At 35.3% G+C, this 19141-nt stretch overlaps 1 protein-coding gene across 1 annotated transcript in view; it reads left to right on the forward strand.

Annotated features, from left to right (window-relative positions):
• sema5a (sema domain, seven thrombospondin repeats (type 1 and type 1-like), transmembrane domain (TM) and short cytoplasmic domain, (semaphorin) 5A) overlaps positions 1 to 19141 on the forward strand; it is a 208578-nt gene that overhangs the window by 187215 nt on the left and 2222 nt on the right. Inside the window, exons 19-22 of the mRNA XM_060861873.1 lie at positions 1080 to 1250; positions 7445 to 7600; positions 11820 to 11864; positions 13401 to 13612. Coding sequence (XP_060717856.1) covers positions 1080 to 1250; positions 7445 to 7600; positions 11820 to 11864; positions 13401 to 13612 — 584 coding nt within the window. The remainder of the gene's footprint in view (positions 1 to 1079; positions 1251 to 7444; positions 7601 to 11819; positions 11865 to 13400; positions 13613 to 19141) is intronic.

The raw sequence follows: 19141 nt of genomic DNA on the forward strand, positions 1-19141 counted from the left end.
TGATCTGAATCATGCATGCTGCGTTTATAAACTAATCAAATTTTACACTGTCAAATCACAATTTCCTCTTTAGGCTTCGCTTATAAAATGTGTCTGTCAAAAAAATAATCAATGAATTTTAGGCATTTTGGACATGCTGTGCCACCTCCGTCTCTTTCTCTCTGCCTTACTTACTCTTTTTACCTCTCTTTGTTTGCCTCTCTTGACCGTTCTCTCTATCATTTTTAATGCTCTCACTGACTTTGTGCTGCATACCACAGTCTTTCTGTATCCCTTTCCCTCTCTTTTCTTTCCTTCATCTCCTCTACTGTATCCTCTTTTTCTTTCAATCTACTGTTCTGATTTTTCAGTTTCAGCATTTTTTCTATTCATATATGGGAATATACAGAACAGAAGTTCATCTATATGCTTAAAGACAGACCCACCTGTCCCACTCAAAAGCACCACCACTTTCCACAATCCAAAACACACCCTACTGTTCACGCTCAAAGACATGTCCACCTCAGTGGACACACTCATACACTCACCTACCTCACTCCAGGCTGCATGCACTTTTCCCAATTGTCCAAACACAAGGACATGTTCCTCTGTCCTACTCAAAGACAATGACTTACTGCATTCAAGGACATGACCCCCTGTTCCACTCAAGGACACATCCACCTACTTCATTCAAGGACATGGCCCCCTGTCCTACTCAAGGACATATCCACCTACTGCCTTTAAGGACATAAAGACACTCAAAGACACTCCTAAGGACACTGCCACCTGTCCATCTATGACCACATGGCTACATGTTCCACACAAAGACACAGCCACCTACCATTCTCAAGGACACACCCGCTTGCCCCGCTCGCAAGCACAACCACCATGAATATTCAAGAAACTTACATATTTCCCACTTAAATGCACACCTATCTACCAAACTGAAGCACATGCCCATCTTGCCCACTTAAAGACACGCCCACATTTTGTACTAAAAGACATCCTGTGTCATACAGTTCTTCTCATATAATGTTTTATAAAGAAACCTTTCCTTCATTTCTTATGCACCCCCTTCTCTCTCTCTCTCCCCTGTTCAGTGGATGGAAGCTGGTCATGTTGGTCTTCTTGGTCCAGATGTTCAGCCACATGTGGTGGGGGTCATTACATCCGCACTCGTTCGTGCAGTAACCCTCCGCCTGCTTACGGGGGAGACATCTGCCTTGGCTTACACACTGAGGAGGCTCTGTGTAACACACAGTCCTGTCCAGGTACACACACACACACACACGATTTCAGCTACACACATAATCCATGCTCTAATATGTACATACACTCACAGACCTGCTATTTATAGACACACTTACTGTGTATGCAGATATTCACTGACTAACAATTCACATATGTACATGTGCACACACATACACTCTATACGTGTCCAATATTCTAGTACATATATACTGAATGTATCTTGTTTATCAAAAACTAAAGCAAAAGTGAGTGTTATTACTCAGGAGTGTGGTAAATCTATCTGTAAATCTTTTTACCAACAAAAAACACACTACCATAATTACAAGTCTCTTGATACTGACAATCAGCACAATCAAACAAATACAAGCATGCTTTACAATTAATACAATGACACACACAATGAGCAGCAGTGGAATCCTGGCATCAGGATCTTCAGCTCTTCCTAATAGGAAACATATATGTGTGTTGTGTTTTTAGTACTAAGTGTAAAAATCACACATTGTAACATATTTTTTTTATATTTAGTTTTAATTAATGACGTAAGTGCTACATGCAAAAGGAGAGAAAATGTGTGTGTGCAGGCTACAAGGGGTAAGACCATTTACCTGAATACACTAAGATAGATATCACATGACTGACTACTGTTTTGCAAAAGGAACCTAGTATTTTTTATTAATATTGTACCACAGAGATTTGCCCAAAATAATAGTTTTGTTTGTGGAACATCTGTGAGACAAGATTGCAGCAGCTATAAATTCCCTTATTCCCTCACCAGCCTCTTTTAATGAGACACAAAAATAAATAAGTCTTAAACAAACTTTTTGGCAAGTCGATTAGTGCATGTATTTTTGTTCTCATTAGAGTTTATTTAAAAAAATCGAGAATTAGAATTAGCGGGTCAAAGGTTTAATAACAAAGATTTCAAAAGTTATTACAGAATGAATTTTAAAAGCTTCATATCGGCCATCTGTCAAAATTAGGATTGCACCTGTGACTGTATCGGTAGCTGGTGACTTTTTGTTTATGATAGTATGAGAAAATCTAATCAACTTGGTTAAGACTTAAAAATTGAGGTGAGGCTCCAACTTAGGCGTGATTACCAAATAACCAAAGCTACTACAAGCACCATTATAAATAATTGTATGCAAATATAAAAATCTTAGGACCACACTAACTGTATTATTCAGGAAGGAGGCACAAATGTACTCCAAGGAATGAACAAAATTTTGTTGGAAAATTTTAATGAAACTCCAAGACAATAGTAAACGAACTGGAGGTTAAGTTGAAGGCCTCAGGTACTAAAGTACACACATCCACAATTATAAGATTTATATATTGTCCTTCTCTGACAGGCTGTCATGCAAAGACATACTGTAGGTGAGGCTTTTGAAGAACACCATTCAAAATGTGAAGCATGGGGATGGCAGCATCATGTTGTGGGGTGTCTTGCTGGAAAAGGGACTGGTGCATTTCAGAATGATCTAGAAACACTGACGCATATCTTAAAGCCAGAAAGTTTAAAAGTTGGTTGCAACTTGTTTTTCCAGCAGGACAACGATCCAAATGATATCATCTATGTTATAACAACATGGATTAAAGACAAAAAAAAGAAATGTATTGGAGTGGTCATCACAAAGCCCTGAAGATTTTGTGGACTGTAAAAGCATGCCTGAGCAAGTAGGCTTCAAAAACCTGATCAGTTCTTTCAGGAAGTATGAGTAAAGATTCTGAGAGGCTTATGGAGGCTACCACAACAATTCAAAAGCAATTAAAAGGCAATGGCACCAAATACCAAGTACAGTAAATGTATGTATTGCTGGTAGGGTGTGAATAAGCATGTGGGTGTTTGTGTGCATGTGTGTGTGTGATTGTGTGTGCATGTGTGTGTGTGCTTGTGTGAATAAGCATGTGAGTGTTTGTGTGCATGTGTGTGTGTGTGAAGCACTGCAACGGTCTGAAATCCTGCCCAGGTGTTTCTGCCTTAATCATATTTGAATCAGATGGTAAATACAGTATGAATCTCAGTGTGAGAAGGTAAACGATGCATGGTAAATGCGTTCCCCAGAGCTGAGGAAGATCACACTAGAATTCTGACACATTAGAAAATTTAATCAGACATCGTGTAGTGTGCACAGTGTCACAATTCGATATACACATCAAAAGCTTAGTTAGCACTGTCAGTTAAAATCTATCTGTTACCATGCTTTCATTTTCATCGTGTGGTTGCTTGGTAACAATATTCACTTGCTTGAGGCTGAGCGTGGTGACTGACCACCTTGTAATTTGACTTGCCTTGTGAGTTAATGAAGGCTGCAAGAACTGGGCACTGGTCATTTTCCTTAGAAGTTTCAGCTCGAAGAACTGAGCAAACTGAGGACTGACTGCTTGTTAACATTTTCAAAATGGATGTGAACTGAGGCATCATTGGCATTTCACTTCAGACACTTGTACACTGTGCACCTTTGAGTGTAGGATATTGTTCGGGTTGACGCCATTAATGTTAAAAAAAAAAATAAGGGACATCCCAAACCCTCTGATGCCTACAACTAGAAATTTTTTTTAAATTTTCTTGATTCGTTTAAACTATTTTTTTCTGCTTCTCTGATTCAATAGAATCTATAATAAATAGAAGATTGTTGATTTGACATTGTGTGGATTATTGAATAGAACAGCAAGAACAGTTCTTTTGTTTTTGCTAAATACTAAAGATATTTCACATCACAGGTTTAATGATAGTACATGCTTTTTTTACTCATTGAGCATAGAATGGAGCTCTGACTAAAGAAGGAGGAAAATCAATGTCACACTTAGTATAAAAGCAAATGATAGACTTAAGCAGGAATACACCCACAGCTGCAGGAAGAGAGAGATGAAAAGCAGCTTAATGGTGAGATACGTCCCCACATTAGGCTGAAATACAGTGGCTGGGATGGGTGAATCTCTGGTATTCAAATGTCAGTTTGTCCATTAGCCAAGGCCTGAGTGAAACTCTGGTATGACCTTTTTGTGGCTCCACCTGTCACACCATTCATTTCGATCACACAGTGAGCGAGGGAAGTGAATACTAATGACAAGGGAACAACGGGAGAGCTGACAGCACGCTTTCATTACTCCCAAGAACGTTCAGAAATGATCTCTGTGAAGCTTAGATTCATAAAGCTTTATGGCTATGCTTCAAATGCTTTGTGATTGCTTTGTAAGCATTTTTAGAAACTCTAATAGAGCCTTCTTAAGCTAGAAAATGAATTCCTTGAGATAAACATGTAGCATGAAATGTATCCTTTTAGCACTGAATTTATTTGCTCCTAATTCCCTATTCTAGCTAGTAGAACACAAGGGATGAAAGGAGCAAAAAAATGAATTGATTAGAATGAATTTGATAAAAATGTATGTGAAGTAAAATATTGAGCTAATGAAATGCAAGCAAATTAAAAAGACAAGTGATAAACTGCCATTTCATTCAGTTAAATCAAAGAGGATTCAATTTAAAGATTCAATCAAATATGGCTGTGTTCGACATTTACGAGCATTTTCTTTCTTTCACTGTTGTTTCCATGTAAGCTGTAAGCTGGCCACACACTAGGGTAGAAATAATACAGGGTCCATTAGGAAAATAAAATGCAATTAAAAGCATGAGATGTGAAACTAAATTACATTATAATTGTAATGCTAATCATTCGTTATTATTATACGGTGTAATTATTTCGTTTTCTCTGTGTAACATAGCTATTTTTCCCTAAATACAACACATTATTCATAATATGCTACCATTCTATTAATATGCTACCATTCAAAAGTTTGGGATCACTTGGAAATTTCCTTGTTTTTCTGGTTAGAATCATTCCGCATTGGTTTATGAAAGGAGCAGTTCACAGCATGGTAACAAGTTCTTGCCAGGAAAAGAAAGTTACTTCTTTCTTTCTGGACATCTTTAGCCAGTAAACACACCTACAACACGTGATGCTCCAGATACTAAACTACCCCAAATAAGGCCACTTTTCTTGCTCCCTTAATCAGTACAGCAGTTCTCAGCTGTGCTAGCATGATTGTAAAATGGTTTTCTAATAATCACTCAGCCTAAAAAAAAGGATAAACTTGGATAAGCAAGCATAGCATGAGATTGAATTGAGACAGAGGACTGATGATTGCTGATATTTAGCCTTTTTGCGACAGTGTAGATCTTTCTTTAAAAATGTATTTGATTCATTTTATATTTTTGAAAGTGGATACAAACGGGTTTTTCTTTAGAAAATGGAAATGTTCAAGTGATCCCAATCTTCTGAACAGCAGTGTACTGTAGGTTACCATGCTGTGAACTACTCCCTTCATAGAACAATGCAAAAATGATTCTAAACAGAAAAACATGGACATTTTAAGTGACCCATAACTTCTGAATGGTAGAGTATAAATATATGTATACACTTCAGTTGTGATTTTATTATGTTTGGTTTATTGGGTAGTTTATATCATTGAATGCTCTTAGCCAGAAATATTGAAGTCCTACTGTATCTGTCCAAGGTGACACAGTGGGTGACATTTTCTTTCCTGTGTAAGTTAACATGATGCTAACAAGTCATTTGTGTATGTGGTAGACTGCACTATTCATTTGAATGTGTTATGCTGTTTAGAGATGCAGCAGAAACAGTAGTTGAAAAGGATGCATTTTTCTTCATGTGTCTCACAGGAAGCATATCGCCGCTGTCGGGCGGAATCCTCGTATCTCCAAAACCGTTATTTTTCAGGAAATGAAAAAAACGCCGTACCTTATCTGCAGTGCACAGGGTTTAGTCCGCGTTGCAGTGGATTGTCTTGCGCTAAATTCCTGTCCTCAGATGAGCACCAGAACTAGCGGGGGTCAAGATTTTTTTTTCTTTGAGCCCAGTGTTTTGAAGACATTTACCCCAGAAGACGTGTTGATTCGTTGCGACTCTTCTTGAGGAGAAATATGCCACGAAGCTCTCCCACGGAGTGAGGAAGAGGTGGACAGTTGAAGTGTCCAATGGAGTTATGAGATTTGCGCTCAAGCTATTTTCAAGACTTTAGATTGGTTAATAACTTGTAAAAATAACAGACCCACATGGGGACTGACCAATAGCATCGATATGTGAAAAAATATGAAATTGACAAAATTTGGACATACGAGGTTTCCGCCCGACAGCGACGATATGTTAGACTTCACCCTCTGCCGTCAGTATCTGGCTGGTGTGTGAGAACTGGCAAATGATCAAATAAGGGAGAAAATGTTGGGGGAAAATGTAACTTAGGCTTCACCTAGAAACATTTGGCAAAATCAGGATAGACACACTTCTATTCACCCTGGTGTAATTAGACAGTTGTTATTATAATACTATTAGAAATATGTTTACACCCAGAAATAAGAAAAGAAAAATCTATTCTAAACAAAAACCGATGATAAGCTCGACAAAGTTTAGCTCACATTGGTTATTAAAGTGTTGAATATAGGGTGATGTCACCAAGTAATAATAAAAAGACTGCAACTAAATTAATCTTATCTAATTCTTAATTATTTCAAATATAACAAGAATCAACTAAATCTGAGACCATCCTGGCAGGACAAATCATTATTTTGTCAACAGCAACCTCTGTTATGTATGGGCATCAGTCCTGAATTGATTTGTGTTTACTTTCTAATTCAGTCTATATAAATCTTAATCATTAGCTGATGAGATAAATTAGAGGTGTTAAATGAGGTTGAGTGCTAAGCTGTGCATTGCTGAAATCCCTCAGGACTGTCGCACCAGTTTTGATTTATTAGTCAGTTGCAGGTGTTTGTTCCAAACATTTTCAGGATTCAGCTGATAAAAAGCTTTTAATGATTATTTTTTTATTTAAAATGTAATACAGGTTCACTTTACTCAGCTCCAGAGTTTATGCCATAATGGTGAGGTCATCCTGGGAGTTGGTGTAGGTGGAGGTGATTATGGAATCAGTTTATAGGCTCAAGCTTTGGATGAGAAAGCAAAGAGAATTTACCTTTTTATTGAGCACCCACTTGAATGTATTATACATTTTACGGTACATTATGCTTTAACTACCTTTACTAAACATACAGATGATTAAAAACATACAGCTACTGAACAAAGTGAGCATTTCAGCAGGAGTTTTTAATTTTTTATTTTTATTTTTATAAAAGTTCTTAATTGTATATAAATCTATTGAAGTGAAAAATAAATTTAATGCCATTTTTTTACAGAGAGTTGGTCTGACTGGTCTGAATGGTCCCACTGTGATTCGTCCGGTTCTCAAATTCGTCTTCGCCACTGTGACGTTCTATTTCCTACTGGGAATCAGTGTTCTGGAAACAGCAGTGAAGTCCGTGCCTGCCTGTCTGACTCCAACTTTATCCCAGGTGGACACACACACACACTTATACTGTAGTAGCACCATGGGACCATACTCAGCAAAGTTAGGGCATATGCAAAAGTCAATTGAATTACATTTATATAGCATCAGAATAAATACAAGGTCACTTGGTACAAATTCAAATTCAAATGACAAACTCGGAAACAGGAAAAGCAAGAAACTGAGTAAGTGCAAGGTTTGGAAATTGGGAAATAAAAGCAAGAACCTTGAAAATGACTAAATCTGAGAACTGTAGTATACTTGATGATTGGGTAGTTATGTTGCTAAGGAATTAAGACCTAGCAAATCTAGGAATCTAGTATTATTAAAAAATATTTGGAACCAAAGTAAGAAACTAAAATCATTTAAATTCAGAAAATTGGGACTCTGAAGAAATACGAAACTGGGAAACTAGAAATCACAAGGTTAAATTCTCAAATCATTCTTAACTCTGGGCTGCAATCAAGCAGCACTGAGTCTGTTAAATCTGGCGATGGGTGACCATGAGCTCCATGAACACACTTCACAAATATTTGCAAGTAACACTCCTCTTAATGCCTCCTAGAAAGTAGCCAGAGCCTCCACATCAAAAGCCATTAAATAGAAGACAATGCCTCTTGTCCTTCATTCGAGTATGCTTGTGCGATATCATAATTTACATAATAGCATAGCCTGTCACAGTGGAGCCATTTTTCTTTGCTCGGCAAAGTGTACAGGCAGCTGGTCACTGAGCCACTAGCTAACAGTCACTTCCACAAAGTGCTTGAGAACCCACACTGAATACAGGGCTGGTCTGGGTATGTTCACAACTGCAACAGCAAATACAGTAGGTGGCCATTACCTTTAGCAAAAACTTTGGGGTCAGCCATAGCATATGGTTGGTCTCTCGTCCTCAAGGAAGACACTTTGTCCTGGCCAAATAAAGCATGCAACTTGGCAACTTACCTCGCTAAACTGATGGTCAAAAAAAAAAAAAAGATAAAAGCCTTTTTATATCTGCATCTGGATCATATGCATAAAAAGCTTAGCATTATGTCCGGATACACTATGAGACCATTGATTGCATGAAAGTCAGAGACAGTCAGCATCAATAAGAAAAGTCTCGACTATTAAATTTGCCCCAGTATAGTATTAGATTCCCAGTATGCAGATAGCTCTGCTATAAGGGTAGTGAAATAACACCGTTTTTTAACAGTCATCCAACAGTGACCATGGTGGAAAGGAATACAGGTGTAGAATTGACCAATAGTGATCTCAACTCCAAAGACAGACAAATAACTAACTATCCAAAGTGGTTCATAGATTGGACAGAGACAGTGACAGGCAACTAGTGTTGCGTATTGCAACAAATAACCTCAAACAACTGTTGATGAAACTCACAGGCTCTTCTGCTGTCCTGATTGTCCCTGATTTTTCTTTAATTTTAAGGTTCTTGCATACACAGAACTAAAAATAGATACACTGGGTGCTACATACAGTATAGTCCAAAGGGGTGGGGTTTGAACTATTCGGTCAGTCTCCTTTCAAAAGCGACACTGGAAACCCCTGGCTGGGAAGTAAAAAAAAAGGAATCCCAACTTTACAAGGAATCCCAACCCAAGCTCATATTACTGAATAATATGGCACAACTAAAAGCACTGACATACAGTAACACTAATAATCAACTGAAAAGGATTAGCTGGAGCAGGAAATACAGAAAATAGAAACTCATACACGTATTTCCACTATCGATTTCAGAGCACACAGACTCCAAATTGTCTTCATATCGATAGACAGTAATGCACGTCCCACCAAACAATCAATCTCAGTGGCGCTGGGCTAATTAGTGACTCGTCCCTTTCCTCGTGTAAGTGGCCTGAACGACCACAGACATTACACTAATATGTATTGGGATCCATTTGCATTTATAAACAATCAGGAAAACTGAGACACTTCATATATTACTGTTTGTAGAGACTCTATAGGGCTTGTCAAATGAACAAAGATTGGCAATATTGAACGTTTCTTTAGTTTATATAAAAGCAAGGTTTATGTAATCATGGTGTATTTAAAATACATTATATATATATATATATATATATATATATATATATATATATATATACGTATATGTATATATATATATATATATATATATATATATATATATATATATATATATATATATATATATATATATATATATGTATTTAAAATACATATTAAATTAAATTAAATTAATTAAATTAATTATTATATGTTGGAGCGTAATTGTATGGCAGGTTGCACTGTTGCTTCACAGCTGCATGGTCCTGGTATTTTACTTTATTCTTATGTCTTTGTGAATTTCCTATTTAGTTTGTTCTCACTGACCACAATACTTGCTGGTTGGAGTATTTGCAAATCTTATTTGCCCATAGGAGTTATTGGTACTGTGTGCATATGTGTAATGTCCTGCATTCTAGTGGTGCCATATCCCATATACCTAATTTGCACCAAGTATTTCTGAGAGTCCACGGAATCCCTCAGGATAAAAATAGTGACTTAAGATAAATGAATCAAACAAAAGAACTGATATCATGACAACAAGAATCTGTAATATCTTTCAAATGTAAAACATTTTGGTATTACTTGTACCTAAAGATATTTTATTATTACCCTTTAACCAGTATACTGACATTTTATTCCTCCAGCAGAATGCCAATTGACTTATCAGATAATTATTAAATAGTACAAACAAATGAATTATTTTATTGCCATACGTTTTAGTGATATAGAAATGGTCAGGACACTGTAAGTCTGATATGTTTTTAGAGGTTGAAGATAACAGCTTCAAATTTTACATGTTTAAGAACAAGACATTTGGGCATCTCAAAGAGCTGAAATGGGTTTGATATAACAATTGAAGATATAAACATTTGGGTGAAAATCTAAGCATTTTGTAGCTTCCTAAAAATGTTTTTGAGAGCAAAAATACAAAGACTTAAAATCTTGACTGTATACTTTCATATTAAAGACCACTGTGGAGTGTGAAATGATGGACACATACAGTGTAGATAATGGACATGACAAAACACGCAGAAATGAAATTTTTTTTACACTCCAGAAATCTTTAAAAGATTTGAAAACAAATAAATATTCTGTGAAGCCAAAATTGGATTCAGGAGGAAATTTGCAATCTTCTAAAGAAACGTTATTTAATAGCATATCATGTAATATTTATTAATATAAGGAATAAGTACCTGAGAGTATCTCAATAGACACATCATCTTAAACCAAAAAAACATTTTTGCTCCCTGCTATAAATTATCATTGATGTGCAGAAATTGTCAAACTATTTCCAGCAATAAAAAAGTAGATGCTTTAGAAAAGTCTCACAAACAATTAGTTGGTTAAGGTACGCATTACTTCCCTGTGATCTGTAATCACCCATTACACCAGGCTGTGATCTGTGTGCATATCAAAAGAAACCTGCTGAAAACCTATTGTCCAGTGTTTACACAAAGCTTTGCAGTTTTATTTTGAATGTGAAATGTTGTATTACAGATATAACCATGTGTAAGACTTATCCTGTCCCAAAAGGGCTTCAAATCATTCTAGACAATGTCTTCAAATTGTTTGGTGATGAACTAGAAACAAATCATGTTTTGAAGGACTCAGAAAAAACCTGACAAACCTGACATCTGTATTTAGTATTCTTATTTAAAGCTCTCATTAAAGAGTAGTGGATGAGAGCAATTGTTGTCAGGACTTGTCAGATTGGTGATGCTTATTTGGTTCACACTTGAGTTTGAATGACATTTCCACACCTCCCATAACCAATTGAATTGAAGATGCAAACACTACAGGACTCAAAATAACCTAACCATATGATATAGCTGTGAAGACACTAAGCAAATAGACTAATCCCTAACCTGACTATTCAAACAGAGTGAATATAATATTAATATGATTTTAGCCATAGTTTTTTAAACGTTAATGTATGAGTATGTGCATATGCAGATAAGGCTTATCAATCTGTACTCTGTACTCAATCAACAAGTACTCTGTGATGAGATGAGTTTGGCACCCTTCCATTACAATTCATTACAGAAGCCTTTGGAAGCACTCCATTAAAAAAACTTCATTTCATTTAATTACACCTGGCACTCGTCATCACAAGCACACTGGGTGCCAGCTTTATTATTAGCTATTTGTCTCTCCCTTATCAGCCTAACACTTATGCTTTGTTCTTTTTTTCTCCTCAGAGATCTCTGTAGCACACTCGAGTCACACCGAGAGACGCTGTGGAGGTAATGATTTATGCAGTGCATTACTCACTTCTATTATACACCAGATGGACAAGTCAAGATGATTTTATATTATCACAGCCTCTACATGTGAAATATCGAGACTTAGAATGCAACACAAAAGGCAACACACACAACTACACAAAGTGCAAATAGTAAAGTGTAAGACAAGAACATACTCATAAGTGTGAAAAGATGAACACATTGACTACAGACGGGATGGTGACAGCACGCACACAGCTATTACTTTAACAGATATAGAAAATGAATATGGTTCAAAGATGGAGGAAAATCATCTTTTTCAATTCTGTTATTCTTTAATAAACTGGCAGTTTTATTCCAAGTAAATGAGCAACAGGTTTTATAGCACTTCAAAAATATGCACAGTGCATGGAGACATTAAATGCCATGAATAAAATAACAGATAATTTTCAGGCTGTGTGGAAAACTATTTCAGATAATACAGAGATTATGTATTTATTGACTCACAAATAAGGGCATAAAATTACCATGCATATTTTTTTTCTGAACTAAAATGGTAATTGTATTAATTAATTATTAATCATGATCAATATTGTATTTGAAATATTCTGGGTGGAAAATATCCTAAAATAATTAGAATATTAAAATAGATACTGTATCCTTACCTGTTTTTATATTTCACATGATAAAAATGATAAAAATTGCTTCTGGCAAGAAGAGAATTATTTTTTGAGATTGTTACCCAACAGGCAATTTATATTCACTCGTTCTCCTCTAAAAAGCAGGCACAAAAATTCATCCCACAGTTTTCAGTCAGTCTAAAAAACTTGAAAAATGAAAGTGAAAATAAAAGTCTAAAAAAATAAGGATTTGTTCCTCTAAAATGCTTACTAACAAACTAAACTAATACTGTATCTAAACCTACATCCAGATCAAGAATGTATACTGTTAAAAGCAGTATATAGATAGTGTCAGAAGATTTAATGCTCAGAAACATAAAGAAAAACCTAAGAGGGTATTTTTTGTTGTAACATGAGGGTATTTGTTTATAGAAATTAGTAAGAACCACATGTCCACATGTCCATTTGGACTTCTTTAAATCACATAGTAATGCAATTATAATATTTATTATTTTCAAAATACCAAATGTCTTTTGTTAATTATAATCAAGTCACTAGGTTTTGTGAAACAAACACACTTGTGCATAGGTCTTGAAATAGCTTGAAGTGCTGTCACTATAGTCACATTTTTTGTTACTTCTATTTGTGTATTAGACATTTACAGCTCTTGGCACCCTTATCCAGAGTGATTTAAGTTTATCTATTTTATACAACTGCTGCTCAGGGTTAAGGAACTTGCTCAAGGGCTCAGCAGCAGCAGCTCCGTGGCTCTAGGATTTAAACTCACAACTTTCCTATCAATAGTTCAGCACCTTAACCACTGAGCTACCACTTGTTAGAGAAACCGTGCCAGTGTGACATGTTGCAAAATCTTTTCTGATTTGACTGAGTTAATTCTGGATCAGTTTAATTCACCATCTGTTCTTTCGTTGCACAGACTTCAACGTCTTCCACATGATCGCTGTGGGATTGAGCAGCTCCATTCTAGGCTGTTTGGTGACTCTACTGGTCTACACCTACTGTCAAAGATATCAGCAACAATCCCATGATGCAACAGTGATCCATCCCATTTCTGCTGCACCTCTCAACACCAGCATCACCAACCACATCAATAAACTGGATAAATATGATACAGTGGAAGCCATTAAGGTCAGTTCAGCTCTCTGCTGCTCACAGATAACATAAATGCACCATTTCAATCATGACTCACAAGAATATATAACTGTTTTGTAGAATTAAGAGACAGGATGCAAATTTGGGTGCTTAGCATGCTCTATTAGGGTGAAGACAATTAACTGACCATAAAACAATAAACTGGGATAATCAATAAGGTAAAAAAACAAATACAGAAACAGGGAAAAGAGTCAGTTTCAATAACATGACAGATTTAGAGAGGAGTAAAAATTAGCAAATGCTTTGTACCATGCAACATGTTTAAAGGGCTATTTGTGACAATAAATAATGAATTAAATGGTTTTTTTTAATTATTATTTATTTATTTTAAAAACCACAATGATCACAGCATCTCCCACACCTTTGTAAACTATTATAAAACCTTAGTAGTTCATTGTATAGAGATTCACCTTAAAACAGCATTGTACTACTCTTTTTTTTTTTAAGGGAACAAAAAACGAACACCGAATGCTATTTATTTTTAACAAGATGAAGGACATACTAATAATAAATAACAATAAAATCCTGCATGACACTTCTACAGTAGATGTCATCGCTAGAGCATTTAAAACGTGTTTTCAATTTGAAATACAGTAAGTACGTCATTTCACCGGGTAAAAGAGGAAAATACATTTATAGTCATTCTAATAAATCAATAGAATATTAGCTGTTACTGTTAAAATGTATAATATATGAAAGTAGTCAAAAAGCTCAGAAAATGTTAAAGCATTAAAAATACCATAGCTTTTTAGATTTCCATTTTAACACATGGTTTAGTTAAAATAAAGTAACAGAAATCTGTGGTTATGGTTATTTTTGTCTGCTCTGAAAATGGGTTTCACTGACAAAGCATCAAATAATGCTGCATTTTTCAGGGGGTAGGATCAAGAGCAAATGTCTTCGATCAATAAGAACATATTCCGTAGCTTAGTTGATCTAAAATCTTGTTTGTGGAATATTATTTATTTCAATATTTTATGATAACAGATATACTAACACCAGTCCTTGGTAGTGAAGTCAGACGTTTGGACCCAACTGTAAATGTATACTGTTTAATCCAGTGTGTTCTTTGTGTCTCTCGCTCTTGTTTCAGTCTAAAAATTCATCACTCATCCATTGCTTTCTCATAAGTGATTATCTTACCCTGACTTGCGTATTTGGTGTGTAAAGAAGATTAGCTGATGTAAAAACAAGACCATTTTACTCACAGGCTGCTCAAACTATTGTTGCACATTCTTATCAATTTACTATTCAAGTAGAGTTTTTACATAAAGCATAATGCAAATGCAATGGAATCGTGTTGTGTTTTGCAAACACGGTCAAAAAAACAATTATGAAGTATTTAGGTTCGAGTCTTGGCAAATTAAAAGAGCTCCATCTTATTGCAAATTCTGTCTCTATTGTAAAATTGTTTACGGTATTTCATAACTATGGCTGATTACATTATAGCACAGACTCCAGCACCCAGACAGTCACTTACAATATTATGCACTATTATAGTTGGTTATAATGAGTTTGACAGGCTATAAGGATAGACAAATGGGGTAGAATGTAATAAGTTGTCATATAATGAGTTTTCATTAACAGAAAGACAAATTTAATACAAAAAAGTCCACCGCTAAAACTTTTTTAATGCTTAATTTAACTTATATCCACCTTTTATTTTTTTTAAAACCTGAAACTATTTTTACATGTATGTTATTTAACACACAGTAATACACACACTGTTAACACTCGGTGTTACTTGGTTTCATATTTTGCCAACACCTTCTTATTGCATAAATATATCTTATAGTATTGATTTTCTATACTTTCTATACTTAATTAATGAACGTTATTGGTAGTACAGCTAGGTGAATAATAAAATGTATTTTGTCAATTGTCAATGGTTTACGGCTATAATTTATAATAATAGGTTTTGTTTAATTATCTGTGTTTCTTTGGCTGCCAGTAGCCAATCAGAGCAAGCGTTCAAGCAGAAATGACTGTCTGCGTGAAAATAGGACTTTGCATTTCTAACTTTAAGCTAGCATTTTTCTTAGAAATGAATGGAATATAAAAAGTGGACCTACAACCAGCTGCTTTTTAACCTATGTACCAAAAGTATATGTATTATATCGTTTTACATAATATATACATATGGAAGCCAACTAGACCTGATTTATCGGATTTAGGATATCAGACAGAGTTCAGTTGTAAATGGAAATGAACAACGTTAATATCAGGTTACGGCAAAATGAAAAAAAAAAAAAAGAAAGAAAGAAATGCTGCAACACTGGATTTGATCACATCCAGTTAAAATATTACATGTACATAAAGCAACACACTACAGGATGAAATGACACATTTTATCCCACCATTAATCTTTGGGATTTTCATATGCATATATAACATCTTGTCTTGAGACTGCAGAAATATAAAATGTTAGAAATCATGATATATATGTTTATTTTTGTTCTTGTCCATTAACAACCACTGCATTTTCCAAACATTTGCACCTTTGAAGCAGTCTTAAGCTCTGCTCACTTCATTATCAAGCTTCTGTCCTAAATGTTTACTCTCGCTCTCAGTTAGACATGATGATATACTGTACATGTCAATATCCTTTATAAACCTTATACACCACACGTAAATCAAACTGTACTTTTAAAACTAATGTTCTCAAACTATTTTTTTCTATATTCAGTGCTTAAAAATCTCAGTTACTTGATGACCTGCATTTGTAAAATTTCCACTATGTTAAGAATTGTTGGATTCATGTTTGTATTAATTCCTAAAACTTAAATTATAAAGAAATTAGATTTTATTTTTATGAGTATCCCCAAGGTAAAATAAACATCTGAATGGTTTTAGTCAATTGGTAATGTATACAAAATACAAATACAAATATTACTTGAATGAATATCAGTATATTCAAACAATATTGCAATATTAGAATCTTATTAGAATTAGAATATTATGATCTGGGATGATCAGAAAGTTTGCCAAGCTGTCAGTGTTGGACTATTGAACAAGACCCTTAGCTCTGTCTGTCCCAGGGGTGCTGTCTCAGGGTCAGGGGTGACTGTGCTTTGGCCCCTTTGACCCTATGCAAAAAAAGAAATTCACTGTGCTATAATGTATATGTAACAAACAAAGCTTTATTTATTTTTTTCTTTTAAAAATCACCCTAATCAGCTGTAGGGTATTGCGCTGATATATTAATAGCTAAACAATTATTTTAGCTATTATATTACTACAATATTGCTAGAATGCATATATAATGTGTTTGCCTGTGTAAACATACAGTACACAATTCTGCTTGCTAGTGGACCCATGAGTAAGTATACAAATCAAAGGTATTTTTACAGGATTAGTACAGAGTATTTAGTCCTGATTTCGTTCTGCTCCCTTCCTCTTCGCAGCCTGACGTTTCTGTACTCTTACCTTTGGATGACCACAGCATGCGCCAGGCTTTATCCACTAACACTGGTGTGACCCGACGCTTGGAGATTTTCTACTAACTCTCGATCAGCATATGTCCTCTCCTGCGTCTGTCCTTCCCCTGTGATTCTCTCGTTCTCTGGCAGGTGTGCTCACGCATTTGTTCTTCGGGTTTTTCCATCATTCAGCTTATTTCACAAGGCTCAGAGAAACCAAGGCTTGTGAAAAGGCAGTGTGTAACTTCGTTGCCTGTTCTGTGTTACTGCTGTCATGAAATGGACACATCAGTCATATGTTTACTTGCTTGTCACTTTACTTTCCGTTTTCTTTGTTACACTGTTCACAAAGTACTGGGCCAAGGTTCTTTTAGCTGTTTGACTGATTACATTATTGAGCATTTTTGTTTTCTATCAAATTTAATTTAGACAGATTAATCGAATTAATATATTGTGATTAGATGGGTAAATTATACTAAATTATCATAATGATTTTATTGCACCTGTCATAGAGAAGTCACTTTATTTGAGTAAACCTATTCTCATTTCCATCCAATTCCATATCAGAGGTCAAACATAGGCAGAGGTTAATCTATAATCTAAATCTAAAAACAGATAATAATCAAAAAACAAACAAAAAAATACACTAAAGCAAAACCTAGGAGATCTGCAAAATAAATCTTAGGAACTAAGATATTTATTTTTTAGGGTAGCTTTTAATTTGACTAATTGTAATTTCACATAGTGCTTATTTTATTGTCTATTTTTGTTGCTTTAATTTTAATCTTTATATTATGTGTGTAATTTTGTTGCTTTTATTTTGCTTTTGTAAAGCGCTTTGAGATGTTCTTTTAAAGGCACTATAGAAAATAAAGGTTGTTATTATTATTATTATAACTAGGGGCACACAAAATAGAAATGAAACGCAGTAAATAAAAGAAATCAAATGATTGAGAAGCAGTAGAGGAACTATGAAATCTAAGAAATGAGGCAAAAAGTGTTTGTTTGGAAAACAAGGGACTAGGAGCATTATGGAAACTAATGATCCAGGAGGAACAGAAAAACAAGAGATCTTGAATGACTTAAAAAGCCATAAAACCAAAGCCAAGGCATCTAAGTGTAATCAGGAAACAAGGTAGATTATGGAAAGCAGTGAACAAAGATAAGGACAACTACAGAACTAGGGGGAATAGAAAAATAAAGAAACTATGAGAGCTAGGGCAAATGATGGGCCAGATAAATGTGCAAGTTCATGGCAACTAAGAAGACTAAGGATTTCCAAGGGACCTAGAAGGATTGGGAAAAACTGCAGAGGAAGCTGGAGGAAGGAATTGAAGATTGAAGAAACTTGGAGGTTTAAGGAAATAATGAAAAGAAACAATAAGAAAAGGTAAAATATGAAGACTAGCAGGACAAGGCAATGAAGAAGACTGGATAAATATACATATTTATAGGTATAGGTGGAAAAAAAAGACAGCAGGGGAAATATGGACACAAGTACTTTGAAAACAGTTGAATAAGGATGACTAAGAAAATGAGAGAAGTTTGAGAAACAGAGAATTAGGGATACAGCATAATAAGGAGGACTAAAGAAACAAGCAAGGATGACTGTAGAAACCAAGGAATTAGGGGTTTGGGAAACAACATACAGTAACTTGCAGCAACAGAAAGGAAGACTAAAGAAACAGGGGAACTAGGAGGACTAGGGAAACAACATATATTATATGACCAAAAGTATGTTGAATATCCCCAAAGTGTTGCAATAAAGTTGGAATTACACAAGTGCCTAGAATGTCTTTGTCTTTGAATATCTTGGTACTTCACTTTACTGGAACCTACAGTAAATGCCCAAATCTGTTTTAGCATGATATTGCCCCTGGGTAGAAACCAAGGTCAATGAAGACATGGCTTGCCAAGTTTGATGTGGAAGAACTTCAGTGGCTCAATCCATGACCACATACCCCCTGAAGATATTTGGGATGAATGTTGGCACCATGCCTTCTTACACACTTCTTTACACAAGTGCCAAACCTCACTAATGCTCTTGTGGCATTTCCATCAGAGTAAACTGTGTGTTAATCGGCAT

The sequence above is a fragment of the Tachysurus vachellii genome, chromosome 25 (assembly GCF_030014155.1).
Source record: "Tachysurus vachellii isolate PV-2020 chromosome 25, HZAU_Pvac_v1, whole genome shotgun sequence".
Lineage (NCBI taxonomy): Eukaryota > Metazoa > Chordata > Actinopteri > Siluriformes > Bagridae > Tachysurus > Tachysurus vachellii.